This window comes from Aricia agestis, chromosome 16, assembly GCF_905147365.1.
Source record: "Aricia agestis chromosome 16, ilAriAges1.1, whole genome shotgun sequence".
Classification (NCBI taxonomy): domain Eukaryota; kingdom Metazoa; phylum Arthropoda; class Insecta; order Lepidoptera; family Lycaenidae; genus Aricia; species Aricia agestis.
Window position 1 is genome coordinate 1,176,032 of NC_056421.1, and position 15,892 is coordinate 1,191,923.

The 15,892-nt window shown below is 36.3% G+C and overlaps 1 protein-coding gene across 1 annotated transcript; it reads left to right on the top strand.

Annotated features, from left to right (window-relative positions):
* Nucleotides 1–710: 710 nt before the first annotated feature.
* On the top strand, nucleotides 711–13,519 carry LOC121734713 (xanthine dehydrogenase/oxidase-like). The gene is made up of 17 exons (XM_042125312.1): nucleotides 711–770; nucleotides 2,677–2,828; nucleotides 3,541–3,701; nucleotides 3,928–4,307; nucleotides 4,508–4,728; nucleotides 4,963–5,065; nucleotides 5,145–5,275; nucleotides 5,581–5,868; nucleotides 6,298–6,459; nucleotides 6,707–6,835; nucleotides 8,782–9,266; nucleotides 9,936–10,119; nucleotides 10,691–10,886; nucleotides 11,554–12,320; nucleotides 12,479–12,668; nucleotides 12,816–12,929; nucleotides 13,323–13,519. The coding sequence occupies exons 1-17, from the start codon at nucleotides 731–733 to the stop codon at nucleotides 13,391–13,393; spliced, it is 3,774 nt and encodes a 1,257-aa protein (XP_041981246.1). The 5' UTR covers nucleotides 711–730; the 3' UTR covers nucleotides 13,394–13,519.
* Nucleotides 13,520–15,892: the final 2,373 nt, after the last annotated feature.

The window sequence follows — 15,892 nt, forward strand, 5'->3', positions numbered from 1 at the left end:
TTTTTTATTGAATCTAATACTATTAGACAATGCTTACACGGCACGGCCAGTCTGAGATCAGCTAAGTCCCAGATACAAGAGGAGAAAAAAAATGGTAAAGTCAATATTTTTTACAAAATATAGGTAGTAGTCCTAATGTCGTTGAAACTAAGGTCGAGTTTCGACCATTGGGCGATCTCTAGTACATAATAATTATGTAACGAAACTACGCCTTTTCGTAGGTGATAGAGCGTATATTTGGTGAAGCTAATGACAGTGTATTTATTATTACTGCAGCTGTATTCCACTGCAACTCCTAAAACAAAATTGATTTTAATTAAGTATGAAGCCGCAAGTTTATAAGTCTATCACTATTCACTGACACTCCATCGAAGCGAAGCGAGACCAATGCTTAATCTATTTATTTATTTTATTAAAATAACCACAATTTTAAAACTAACTGATTAAAAATACAATGCATATATAGTTAACGAAAAGGTCAATAAAAATATGAGAGTTATTTTTTTGTAATATTAACCCGAATAACTTAGATATCATTATAATTTCAGCCAGATAAATTATTGAAAAACGTTAAGTATACACGTATAAATGTTTGAAACGGAATGTGAGAATCTTATCGTCTGCACTCTCTATATTCTGTGGCACTAGCACGTAGCAGCTAGGAAGTGTGATTGGCAACTTCACCAACCAACGTATCGCAGTGAGTGGTGGACGAGTGTGATTGTCAGTCATGTCAGTCACCTTTAAAATTAACGACAACTTATATCGTGGTAAGCACTTAAACTTTGAGATCTAAGTATAACTTTAAGATCTAGATTTAGTACGCAAAACCGGGATATCTCTTTATTGTTGGTGGTTGGTGATGATAATGATGATGGTGGTTGAAATTTAACGAGATCGTAGTAACGACATAAAACATGTAAAATGTAGGTTGCCCATGAAACTGAGACCTTCGGCGCATTGGTGGATGAAGGTTTAATAATGATGATTATAATAAGAGGGTTTTAATTAAAAAAAGACTCCGTATATTGTGTAAGTTTTAAAATGTAAAACCAAGCTTAAAACCACGTAGCGAGTCACAGAACTTTAAATTTAACTAGATGTTGCCTGCAACCTTGTTGCGAAGATTTGTTCAAGCGAAAAGGTGACAGACAGATGGACAGTAGTATATTATTATTTTGTATGCATATATTAAATCGCTTATGAAATTTTGTGACTGACCAGGTATTTAAGACAACTTTCTAATGAATATAGTGTAATTACACTTATGGGATACCAAGATAGTATTTTTAGAACTTGTTGGTAGTGATAATGTTGATCATGATACAGATGATATAAATGATGAGGATGATAATGATGATGAGGATGATAATGATGATGATGATGATGACATGACTGATGGTTTAAAAAATAATTGCAATGTTAATTGCTATGTGAGAGATTAATAGACCGTTTAAAAACTAGTAAACTCAGCAACAGGCCTAGATTTTATCCACACATTCCCGTCTGTACTAAAATTGCTGTGTTTTAAATCTAAATTGGATGTAATAACAATTAGTGATATTAAAATGCAACGAATACAGGAAAACTGTTTAATTTATCGTACAATAGAATTAAATTATTTGAAAATGGCACTATGAGGTAAGTACCTAATAAAATTATACTAATATAGGTACATACTAATGTTATAAAATATACGAAAGTTTCAGTCTGTCTATTACCTCTTCAAGCTAAAACCGTTGACCAATTTTGATGAGAGGTAGTTTATGTCCCAGGAAAGGACATACGATACTTATCCATATATAAATACCACGTTCTCACAGAAGTCCGGCGTGAAACAGCGTTTGCGCTGTGTTTCGCCGAGTGAGTGAGTTTACCGGAGGCCCAATCCCCTACCCTATTCCCTTCCCTACCCTCCCCTATTACCCTATTCCCTCTTAAAAGGCCGGCAACGCACTTGCAGCTCTTCTGATACTGCGAGTGTCTATGGGCGTCGGAAGTTGCTTTCCATCAGGTGGCCCGTTTGCTCGTTTGCCCCCTTATCTCATAAAAAAATTAGGATACTTTTTAACCTAAAAGTATCCTAAAAAATTAGGATACTTTTTATGTACAAATCTCGAGCGACCAAATAATTTCAGCGAGGTAGCGGGCAGCGTCTAGTAGCAGTTAAGTGTTACTATATTTAGAATTTTACGTAAAACCTAATTTAAAATTGAAGACATTTACAAATGGGCCATAAAAACTAATTAGCATAATATTATCACCACATTATCACTTTATTTCTTGTTGCTACTGCAGTCTTGTGAATGCAATATTTATAACGAAAATTGGCAGTTCCAAGTAGTGGCCCGACATGAGCATACCTTTTCATGTGAACGGAAAACAATGTTCAGGTATGTTTTTAGTGTCTTAATTAGCAGAGCCCCAAAATTCACTGAACCGGTATCAATTATAAAGTAATCGTTATTATTTCTGTGGTAGTTATGGTGTGAAATGAAAAAATCGGAAACAAAGATAGGCGGACCAGCGGTAAAATTTCTAAAACCTTCAATGCCAAAACGTCGATCGTTTCGGTCTTCTTCTTTTTTATCTGCTATTATTCTAAGATCAGTCCGACTAGAACGATCAGTTTCCCCATATATGTGGGTCCAGACTCACCAAATATTTCCCATACAGTCGGTGAGGATGTGGCTTCCACTACGAGTCTGCTGGACTACATCCGGCAGCGGCTGGAGCTGCGCGGCACCAAGTACATGTGCCGGCAGGGTGGCTGCGGCGCCTGCATCGTCACCGTGGTCAGGGACGGCATCACGATGTCTGTTAATTCGGTGAGTATCTGATGAAAAGGCCTCTGCCGTATGTAGTTTGCATGTAGCAGTAACAAAGGCATTATCTGACGAACATTCGTCCACCACGTATTCTTATCATTGCAATAGGCTGGATCGTCAATGTCGCTGTCTGTCAACTCGGTTAGTCTGTAATGTGGATGTAGGTGTGAGGAAAACGCGGTCCCTTCTGCTGTTTCCTTTGTTATGGCAATAGCAAAGGGATAATATTCTACAAACGTTGGTCAACTGCACTTTCCCCAAATGCAACTCAGCGAGGCAGGATCGACAATAGTGATTACTCGCAAAAACTCTAAATCTTGTATATTCCCGCGACATATTTTAAATCAGTCTTGAGACCAGCAACAAAGTGAATCAGAAAGTAAAGTGAATGTAGTAAGCAAGGCGTAACAATTATTATAAGATTTACGTCATAGATTTTAATGGTTCGTCTACCGCTAGTAGAAGCGAAGCGAGACCAATGCTTACTCTATGATGTACGTTCTATATTTGGTATACCGCCTTTTAACCAGCAAAATTAAGTTGAGCTCCTTAGTATAAATATGCCCAAGAATGCATCTGTCTGGCAGCTAATATTTTCGAAAGGTTAGGTTTCTTTACAGTAATACTGATAATACAACGATAGTTTAAGATTACTTTGAAAGTTTGTGACATCTTCTAAGTATTATTTAATTGAGGATTACTTTGTTTTCAGTGTCTAGTATCAATAACGTCATGTCACAACTGGGACATTACCACGATAGAGCGCGTGGGGAACAGGGTGCAAGGCTACCATCCTTTGCAGACCACCCTGGCGGATTACAACGGCTCGCAGTGCGGCTACTGTAGCCCAGGATGGGTCATGGCTATGTATAGGTACGTACAAGGGATTACTTATTGAGCTCATATGGCTTTCTTTTTTTCTCTCAAGTTTGACACGTTTTGATAGAGATAAAGAACGGACAGATACACTTTCACGTTTACAATATTCCTATGGATAGAAATTATGAGACGTCTCAGAAATAGGTTATGTAGGTACTTACTTTAGATTCAGTATACAAAAAAAAGTCTAATATAAAAAATAAGTACATTTAATTTTCAGCCTCCTGAAAGCAAAGCCAAACGTAACAATGCTAGAAATAGAGAACTCCCTAGCAAGCAACATTTGCAGATGTACCGGCTACAGACCAATATTGGATGCCTTCAAAACATTTGGCAGCGACTCTCCAAAACCTACTAAAATTGTAGATATTGAAGACCTAGATGTAATGTGTAAGAAGACTGGCGAAATGTGTATAAAGAAGAATTGTGAAGAATCAGAATGGTGCATGGTGTCCCAAGACGATGTGATGGCTACTATAACTATTTATTTGAACGATGGAAGAATCTGGTTTAGAGTACAAGAATTGTGCGAAATATTCAACATTTTTAGAACATACGGTGTTGATAACTACATGTTAGTTGGTGGTAATACTGCAAAAGGTAATGGATAGGTATAAAAAATAGTAATGTTGGATAATTAGCTTGAGTACCATTAGTAGCTAGTAGTAGCGTACTCCTTCGTGGTGAGACTGCTGCAGTACATTACGGTAAAGGACACAAAACATAAAGCACGATAACATTGGCATATAAGCCAAAAATATATATTTTTTTTTATCTCATAGAAATAATTTAATTTACAGGAGCTTACCCCATAATTGAATATCCCAGAATACTAATAGACATAACAGGTGTGCCAATACTAAAAAGTTACATGATTGACCAGAATCTGGTGGTCGGAGCTGCGACGACTCTGACTGAACTGATCAGTATATTCCAGGATGTTTCGAATGATGACGACTTCAAATACCTGCTTGTATTGATCGGGCATTTGAGAGAGGTTGCTCACATACCTGTGAGAAATGTAAGTATGGAGGTGGATTTAATTAAATGGTAGATGACTAGTAATGTATAGCAGTGTCAGAGGTTAGTTCTAGTAAATCTTTCGTTGTCAATCTTTAAAATGAAAGAAGAAGGGAAGTCATTAGAATTACTGGAACCCCATGCCATTTATGGTTATTGAAGCCTTGGAGAATCTATGAAACAACTTATGGTGCTTTTTGAAGGACACTAAAAGAAAGTAAACATTTTGTTTCAGATTGGCACAATTGCTGGCAATTTGATGATAAAACACATGCATCGTGATTTCGCATCTGATGTGTTTCTTCTATTTGAAACTGTTGGAGCTAAACTAAAAATACGTAAGATCCGAAAATCATATTGTATGATGCAGTAATACATGAAATGTTTCTACTAACAGCTTCTTACTTTGCGTTTCAGAGAATTATATGGCAGCTGCTCCAAAAATAATTTCACTGCAACAATTTCTCAACGAAGACATGAAAGGTACAGTTATAGTTAGCGTGATGTTGCCACCTCGAAACTACAGTTATAGGATCTACACGGAGAAGGTAACGGCAGCCTCTTACTTGTTGCATGTTGTAGTGAAAGGAGAAAAAAACAAGAGCACATTTGATTCGGTCACCCAATAGTTATCTAATCTCACTTTTAAACGTGTCGCTTTTTTATGAGTTTCTTAAAACACCAATAGGGATTTTAAAAAATTGTTATTTTCAAAACTAAAACTGCTTTCAGATATACAGTGGCAATCTAACGACACCTCTCAGGCTAAAATTCATAAAACTTAAATAAGACACCTTAATTGTATTAAAAACGTACTGACAATATTCTGATTTACTCTTATTATATTTTTCAGGTAGCTCCTAGAGCACAGAATGCCCATGCGATAGTTAACGCAGGTTTTCTTTACAAACTTGATGCGCATGCACGAGTCAAAGAATGTAGAATTGTGTACGGTGGACTGTCGTCTGTATTCATAAGAGCTTTTAAAACTGAAAGCCACTTAATTAATAAAGAGCTTTTTAACAACGCAACCTTGCAAGGAGCAGTAAAAATTTTGGCAAATGAAATAATAGTGACCAGAGAACCAGAGGAATTTAATGTGGAATACAAACGTAGAGTGGCACTCAATTTACTTTATAAGGTAAAGTTCAATAGCAAAATTATTTGTTATTTAAGGATATAATAATGGAGGCTGTTAAGCATTCGTGTACCAACCCACATAAAAATTACGTATTGAGTTATGAATGCAGTTATGTTCTATAAATGATTTAGAACAAGACTGCATTCAAAATTTATCAACAAAAAAAATTGTGGGTTAGGACACTAATGCTTAACAGCGACCAATTAACGTTTAACATTATTTAAATATAACATTATAATATTATGATGATGATATTTAAATCTAAATTTAGAATTATATCAATGTTATAATTAGCTTACTGCAGATAAAACCAAAATACCAACTTATTTATTGCTAGAATAATAATTAATCGTTAAAATTCTCATAGTTTCAGAGGTTAATGCCTAAGGTCATATTTTATTAGAATAATAATATTATTAACTGTTTTAGGGCTTATTGGCTCTGTGCCCTAAAAATATTTTAGCACCCAGATATCAGTCTGGAGCCATAAAAATACACCAAACGAGGCCAGTCTCGGAGGGTCTGCAGATATTTGAAACGAACCCAAAGATATGGCCGTTGAACCAACCAATACCAAAGGTTGAGGGATTGGTAAGTTTGTTTTACACGTTTAAAATTACGTTACATTAAAATTAAATTAAAAATTTAATTTGATAAATGAGATGGTAATCACTTTCACCTTTAAAAACGAAGCCACATATCTTTAGATTCACTCTCTAAAAGTTGCATTAAACAAGTCAATGTCATGATACTTTGTCAACGTAACATAACCCGATCAAATTACGTAGGTCTCTATCCGCTGCTGGATTTCTTTGATTTTAGATCATCTCAATTTCAGATTCAATGTTCAGGAGAGGCTATGTACACGGAGGACATGTCTAAAATACCATATGAGGTCTTCGCAGCCTTTGTGCTCACGACAGTGGGATCAGGAAACATAGGGCACATAGACCCTTCAAGGGCACTGGTAAGATTTACACAATTCCTAGTTTTCCCAAAACTTCTATAAATCTATTTAATAAAAATGATTTTCACTCTCGCTAAAACCCGAGAATGGCTGAACTGATTTATCTGAGTTGAGTCTTGAAACATTCGTGGAATCCCACGGAAGGTATCTTAGGAGGAAAGTGATACGAAGTTCCCATGGTCATTTAGTATATTATGTTCATCTAAAACGGTTAATGTCCTGGACAGGACCACTTCTGTCCAAGTAATTAAAAAAAATAATCAGACAACAAAGTTCATATTAAGTATTTAAAATAAATTTATAAGAAATTATAAAGTAATAAATAATAAAGATGCAGCTCATCTTGCTACCCTGACATGTAGCTCAGTGAGTCTGCGAAGGAGTGGAGAGTCAATTATTCTCTCCGCTATCATCTTCAGGACCCCATTCCGGCTCTCCCGAACTCTATGCACCACTGACGCTACCTTTTTCCTACCCAATTTTGGCGCAGCCTGTGAAATGTGACATAAACTTTTCGAATCTTAATAGAATATACCGGAGGCCAATAGAGTTTACCGGAGGCCCAATCCTCTAACCCCTACCCTATTCCCTTCCCTACCCTCAACTATTCCCTTCCCTTCCCTTCCCTACCCTCCCCTATTACCCTATTCCCTCTTAAAAGGTCGGCAACGCACTTGCAGCTCTTCTGATGCTGCAAGTGTCCATGGGCGACGGAAGTTGCTTTCCATCAGGTGACCCGTTTGCTCGTTTGCCCCCATATTTCATAAAAAAAAAAAAAAAAAAAAAAAAAAACGAAGATAAATGAAGTTAGAAGTTTTTACTACTTTCATCGCGGGCACATAAGTATGGCCATTAAAAATTTATAGCTGAACTTGATGGGTGATCTTGCTTCAGAACAAACTTTAAATTGGACTTCTCTGTAATTTATTAACAAAATAATTTAATATCTGGTTGTGTGTACTTTGTGACGGTTTTCTTACGCGTACAATGTTAATTTTGATACTCGAGGGGTAATAGCTGTCATTTATCTTGGAGAGCGGATGGGAGATAAAATTTTATGGGTTCGGCTTAATTAACTATAAAAATATAATAAGAAAATCAATATTCCAAAGTATAGGTAAGCGTAGGCTGTAGGGCTGACATCAACAGAATTGAGAAAAAAATATTAGGGTGAGATCCCTGGCTAGCGCCAGACATGCGAAGTACTCTCATGGTTTAAACATAAAAATATATTATACCATGTTGTAATATGTTGTCTATACAGTAAGTAATTAAGTATATTGTGTTAATACCTAATTGTCTGTGAGATAGGCTGATGAGGAGGTACAGTCCGCTAAGGTACCCGAAACAGTAGCTTACCTTCATTTCCTTACATAATATTTTGATAATGGACGTGGGAGAGCCATGCTTCGGCACGAATGGGCCGGCTCGACCGGAGAAATACCACGTCCCCACAGGAAACCGGCGTGAAACAGCGCTTCCGCTGTGTTTCGCCGAGTGAGTGAGTTTACCGGAGGCCCAATCCCCTACCCTCTTCCCTTCCCTACCCTCCCCTATTCCCTTCCGTACCCTCCCATATTTCCTTCTGTAGCCTCCCCTATTGGCTATTCCCTTCCCTACCCTCCCCTATTACCCCTAAAAATGCCGGCAACGCACCTGCAGCTCTTCAGATGCTGCGAGTGTCCATGGGCGACGGAAGTTGCTTTCCATCAGGTGACCCGTTTGCTCGTTTGCCCCCCTTATTTCATAAAAAAAAAAAAAAAATTAAAGACTATTTCTACGACATGGTATATATTTCAATCGAATAATTTCACGGGTATTTAGCTAACCTTAATTCTTACTTACTTGCTTACTAGAATTGCTCAGCGACCCAAAAATTGATCTTGACAAGTTTACGCCTAGTTGTCGCAGTCTCTCTATAATAATAATTACATTTTATGTTACAGCGAGAACCGGGAGTGATCGCATTCTACTCAGCTAAAGACATTCCTGGATTGAACACTTTCACTGTTCCAGATATAGTCAATGCTTCGGCCGATGAAAAAGTACTTTGCGATGGGAAAGTCGCTTACTTTAACCAACCTCTAGGTGTTATTGTGGCTGAGACAACCTACATCGCAAACAAAGCTGCTCTAATGGTGGACGTCACTTATTCCAACGTCAGACAACCGATTACCGACGTAAGAGTCGCTAAAACGATTCCTAGCATGTATAACTTCTACCTAAATATCAAACCGACAGAAACTTTGAACGATGTTTCTAAAATAATAAAGGGATCACAGTCGATTTTCAACCAATACCACTTCTGCTTGGAAAACTTGGCAGCCATATCTTGGCCGAGTGATCAAGTGTTAATAACCAGCGCGACGACACAATTTCTATCGAACATTCAGTATACTGCTTCAAAAGTTCTGGCGCTACCTCAAAACACGTAAGTTTCTACCGCTGCGTTCGTTACCTTTGAAAGCAAAAACTTTCGATTCCTAACTTCGCTCTCAAAATTATTGAAGCAGTATAGGACGGGAGCCCTAGAACAATTTTTTTTTATTACTATCAAGCAAAATATTTTTGTAAGTAGCTTCATTTTAATAACACGAACAACATTTTTATCTGCGAAAAATCTTGAAAGTGGTAGCTAACAGAAATAGAAAGGATTTCAAGATATCTATATTTTAGGACCATCAAGTCAAAACTTGATGGCCCTAAAATATGGATTGTTTTATTTGTTGGACAATGTTAATCTATAACTTTTAGATAATTATAAACTTTAGGGTTCAGTAGTTAACCAAGTTTTGTTGATTACAGACTCCTATAACGGAACCCTAACTCCTACAAATAAAACAGTCCATATTTTAGGACCATCAATTCAAAGTATGCAATCCTTTCTATATGTTAGCTACCACTTTCTAGATTTTTCGCAAATAAAAATGTTGTTCGCCTTATCAAAATGAAGCTACTCACAAAAAAATTAGCTTGATAGTAATAAAAAAAAATATTCTAGGGCTTCCGTACCCGAAATGAAAATAGACATACAAACACACTTTTGTTTGGATTAATTTATTTTGTTATAATATTAATATGCATCTTTATAATACTTCAGATTTTTCTGCAAGACGCGACGAGCGGGTGGCGCGTACGGCTACAAGCTATCGAGGACGGGCATGCTGTCGACGATGTCAAACCTGGTGGCCCACAAGCTCAACAGGCCCTGTCGGTTCATCACCCCCATACAGGTTCAGATGAGAGCCATAGGGAAACGTATGCAGTCCTCTACTAATTATGAGGTGATCTTTGTTAAATAAACTAGATCAAAATTGGTCCACATGCCACTAGCTCACACACATATACAATAACTAACACTGGTCCATGGAGGTCGAAGACGTCGTGGACTACATCAGTAAGAAGACATCCCTCCACTTGAAGGTCGAGCGTCTGCAGTCTCGCCGCAAGGTCAACTTCAGTTCCTTTGTGGTGAGAGTACCGACGCATCTTCTCCCGACCTTTGAAGCGGAGGAATTCTGGCCGACTGATGTGGTTTACCGAAGGTTCCGGGGGAGACTCCGGAATGAAGCGCGCGTCACGTCGTCGTTAATTCGTGATAATGTGTAGTTGTTAATTTTATATAATTTTTATGTATGTTAGTCATATTAGTATATATTGTATGGGCCTACGTAGCCTGATTTAAATAAATAAATAACATACGAATGACACCAGCCTAGACAGATAATCAAGTAAGCCTTGTTTGTTTTCGCCTTACTTTATTAACATGTTTATCCTACTTACCCAGATTCAATAGAAAATTAATTTTTAGATAGAATGTCGATAGTTCTTTCTCTATCGTACTCACTTTTCCAGGTAGGCGTTAACCAGGACGGAATGATACAATACATAAACTATGACATTTTCGAAGACAACGGGTGTATTGTTAACGAGCTGCTCATCAACTTGGCGACGGATACCTACTACAACTGCTACGACAAAAGGAGATGGAACTACACTTCGTATAATGCCATCACCGACACTCCTTCAAATACTTGGTTCAGAGCACCTGGTAACTATTATACTTCTAAAAGCAGCAGTAGTTCTTTATGCCAAAATTGGTATCATAGTTTGGGAACCGATTTTTTTGTTATACAAACTAAACTAAACCTTCTGTATGGCTTTTCCTAGAACCCAAATAACGCTAAAATTAGGTTATCACACGGAAACCGTACATGATGTCCTTTTCCGAAACTCAAAGTACCTCCACTTTCATTAAAATCGATTAAGCGGTATAAGCTTGACTGATATTCAAAGTATAGACCTGGCAAAGCAGGAAAATAGATTTAAACCATCAAAATGTTGTTATAATATAAGTAACCCAATTTGTAAATATTTAATAACGATTATACGTAGTCATAAAGTTTATTCAGCTTAATATATGAATATGGAGCAGAAAATTAAGAATCACACGCTCTCTGAGGCGAATATAATGGCGCATTACTGCGACGACTGGTCTCGTTTCAATTTTCTTCATAAAGACATAAATGAAATGCGACATGTGAGTTGTAAATGTTTGGCTGGAACCCAATTTATTTTCGCTCTTAAAAAATTAAACCTGAAAGTATGCTCGTTTTGTGAATTTCTTTCAGCAAATTATAACACTTTGATCATTTTCTAGATTCTCCAATAAAAAGCTTTTGAAATATTTAATTTCAAATCTTTTTTTTCCAATTTAGGTACGTTGGAAACAATCACAACAGATGAAATGATAATGGAAAGAATAGCCTACGAACTAGATTTAGACCATTTAGACGTTCGGTTAGCTAACCTAGATCCTGAACACGCTAGTGTGATTAAGGGAATGGTTAACACGGTAAAAACGAGAGCTAACTACGATACAAGAAAACAAGAAGTTAGTAAATATAACAAAGAGAATAGATGGAAGAAACGGGGCTTAAGATTCACAATAATGACATGGAGTGGCCAAGGACCGTCTAATTTAAATATAATACTATCTGTCTACTACACCGATGGTACAGTCACCATATCGCACGGTGGAATAGAATTAGGACAAGGAATAAACACGAAAGCGATACAAGTATGCGCTTATTTTCTCGGCATCCCAACTAGCAAAATAAAAATTATTCCTAACAACACGCATACTTCACCAAACAATTTACACACTGCCGCTAGTGTTACATCTCAGAATGTGGCTTTAGGTGTGCAGAGATGTTGCGAGAAGCTGTTAGCAGAATTAGCGCCGTTACGGCTAAAAATGAATAATCCTACTTGGGAAGAATTAATCTACAGTGCCTTCAAATCGGGCATGAGCTTACAAGTGACTTCTTATGTAAGTCCGAATGAAATATTTGACTACAAGGTATATGGAGTTACATTGGCAGAGGTGGAGATAGATGTACTGACAGGACAGTGGGAAATTCTACGCCTAGACTTATTGGAAGACGTAGGACTCAGCGTCAGTCCTGAAATAGATATTGGACAAGTAAGTGTCTTTTAATATAGGAAAACATTTTTTTTTAATCTGGACTTTTCTTGTTAATATTTTTACGCTTCGCATATAAATCTCTTTTAATTTTAACTTCATTTGTTGTTTAAGTACGCATTTTCAAATCCTCAGGACTAAATACTAAACTCTTTTAGATCGAAGGAGCTTTCATTCAGGGTCTCGGATATTGGACGACTGAAAACATAGTATACAAGGAATCAGGAGAAATAGTAACAGATAGCACATGGACCTACTGGGTGCCACAAGCCAGAGACATACCTCAAGACTTTCGAGTCTATTTCCGAAAAGGATCTTTCAGTCAAGATATTATTTTGGGTTCAAAAGGTAAGTCAAATGGATCAAGGGAATTTTCACAATTTAAAAGTACCTAAATGCTTTTAAATTCTGAACGGGCCGAGACGGAAGAGAAAAAAAATCGTGACCTATTAATTTTAAGAAGCTTAATCCCTACAATAAATACATTTATTTCAGCTACCGCTGAACCTGCTACCTGCATGGCGGTCGTGGTGCCATTAGCGATGAGAGAAGCCATGGTATCAGCTAGATCTGAGTCTGGATTGTCATCCACAAAATGGTTCCAAATAGGTAAAGTTTTTACAATATGGTTGGCTCTTCTCTCATTTAAATGCCCATTACTAGATGTTGTCCGAAACTTCGTTATGCTATTTTGCTGCAATAAAGATTTTGCGATCTAGGTATTACTAAACATCCAAATTGGCTGTCGTGGAGCGGCTTATACTTCTTACGTAGACCTAAGATAGTTTTTATCACGGTAAAATGACATGAACAAAGTTGCAGGCATATTATTACAGCAATTGATATATTGAAGCAAGATGTCTTAATAATTCAGACAGACTTATTTATTATATTATATTTATCAATTCATATTTTTTTTTCTTTTTTCTTCACTCGAGGTCGTAAATATTCCGATACAACGAAAACGTTGACATCTTACATAAAACAGCTATAATATTTCAGATGGGCCCTACACCGTGGAGAAAATAGGCTTGGCGTGCGAAACCAGGCCGGAGGATTTTAAATTTTACTGATTACGGAGCGAAGTGCCAACGCAGCGGGCTGCATAATTTATCTAGTGTTTTGTCGTAAACCCTCAGATGAGAGAGGGAGAGATTACCAGAGAAATTCATAGATTTGCTTGAGTAATAGTCGGTCCACCGTCCAGCTGATAGATCAAGAATCATTGAATTGACTATTGTCAATTCAATGATTCTTGATCTATCAGCTGGGGCTACGTTATCAGTTCGGGCTATTGCCCGAACAAATAACGTAGGTCGTGCGTAAGTCCGCCATCTGCCTATGAATATCTTCGATGATCAATACTATCAGGGAAATCGGTTCATAGGGATATGGCGGACCCACATTATTTGGTAGGATTACGTCAAGACTATGTTGTTTCTGTCGGTTTGACATCACACAACCAAATAACTTATCGCTATCTGCCTATTGAGTCAACTTCTCTAACGGCCGTTCCCAATATTTGATCTATCTCTGGTTTTGCCCTACTAGAGATAGGAATAGCTCACATTAGACATTAGAGACTTATATTTTATGTCAATTCAATGTTAGCTGCGATCGGTCGTATGTCAAACCAGAGATAGATTGAATATTGGGAATGGCCGTAAGTGCATGGATAGATTGCAAAAGCTACTATAGTCAAACGAAAAAAACATTGAATTACTTTAATATTATAAAATAACACGTAAAAATAAGTAGTTTTCTTAAAAACACAATAATTCTACCTTGCCTTCCATCAATTTCAAGCTCTATAGTATAAATCGTAACAAAATTCTCTAGTCATTTAAATAACAATATTAAATACAAAGATTAATAAAACCAATATTTTAATATTTACTAAGAGACCTATAAATAACGAATTTTATTTTAAAATGTATTTTATGGACTTATAGTTAAATCGAACTACTTACCATAATATTTTGTGAGTATTGAAATTTTTATTGCTGCACTTTATAGTAAACGTTTTAATTATTGCATTTATAGTTTCCAGTTTTGTACACTATTTATTACTTTTAATATTACCAATATTATTATTCTTGACAGCTTTAGATTAAGAGCCATAATGCTGTTCATTTTCTATGTTATTTTTAAAATTTGCTACTAGAAACTTTCTTCCACACGATGGACACAATCGTTCAATATAAGATCTTTTGAATTTGCATACCATTTTAGGCATTTTTGTTGCTTTACTAGTAACAAAACTGTTATAGGGAATTCCTGTAGCTATGCAAGGATTTCTTGTGGATGCAATACTATTTGTCGTATACGTCTTTGTGGTCCCACAATCTGGTTTCCTGTTAAAGTTAAATCCGAATAATCTCTTGTTCCTACTCTTCTTCGAATGATACTTGTTTTTGAAAGCAGAGAATGGGAATTTCATTTCCCTGTAAAGGTTTAGGGTAAGTTTCATTACATGTTACATTATTATTATATTTTGTAACTTTGCTACTCACATTTTACTCTCAGGTACCTGTCTCATTTTTAATTTATTGAAATAATTGTTATCTACGGTTTTTCTTTTCATTTCGTCTTCAATTTTGTAGTTTTTATTCGCGTTATCAACATTTGCAACACTATTTTCTGCATCTACATTCGTAGCCTCATCTTGTATGTCCGAGTTTTTCTTTAAAAATGTATCTATTAACTTCATTATTTCATTGTTTTCATTGAAATCACTAAAGTCAAACATAAATACATCACTTACTTTATTAAATAAATATAATTTCGTAAGCAACTAAGTACTACTCTCCTACCTACTCTCTCTTTAAATTTATAGCTCACATAAACCTTTTTCTCCACAATTGTTGTAATTTATTATTTTGTACAATTTAAGCCTCTTTTAGGTCTTACCATAAAGTTAATATATTCCACTAGGTATATTAACTTTATGGGTCTTACTCAAAATGCTTGTTTTAGTTGTATCTACTCCTTGTCTCACCTTTTCTCCTGCGAAGTCTGATCATAATCTAGCCGATTAATATCATCATTATCAGGAGTCTGGACGAAACTCGCTAAATCTATCTGAACCCGAGGCTCATCTTTTCTATATGATCTAAGTCGCCTATGTTTCTTGCTTTGAAACCTTTCAGCATCAATTCTGTTCGAATGTTCATGTTTTTCGTTCACGTGCTGATATGAAAATATAATATTGTAACAAAAATAAAGACTTATAAAATAGATGTGAAGCAGTCTCATTGTTATGATTTATGACATTCCTAAAAGAATAATGGCAGATAAGTGGCAGATTACAAAACTGAAAGCTAAAAAAAATGTCTTATGTCATAAACAATAACAAAATATTTTTTCATTTTGAATATCACCTCAAAGGACATAATAATGTTGCTAGATAACGCTCGCAACTCAGTTGCTTTTTTCTGCAACATTTTTCTGCAATTAACAGTATCCTTATATTAAGTCCATTGCCCGTTCCGGGGACTCAAAGTATCTGCGTACCAAATTTTTACAAATCGGATCGGGTGTGAAGAGGCGACAGACAGACACACTTTTCGCAT

Bases quoted from the DNA above. Each gene is read 5' to 3' on its own strand.
- LOC121734713 (XM_042125312.1), top strand. From the start codon at position 731: ATGTCAGTCACCTTTAAAATTAACGACAACTTATATCGTG. The intron at 6,460-6,706 runs GTAAGTTTGTTT...TCTCAATTTCAG, and splicing joins TACCAAAGGTTGAGGGATTG to ATTCAATGTTCAGGAGAGGC. The intron at 12,669-12,815 runs GTAAGTCAAATG...CATTTATTTCAG, and splicing joins TATTATTTTGGGTTCAAAAG to CTACCGCTGAACCTGCTACC.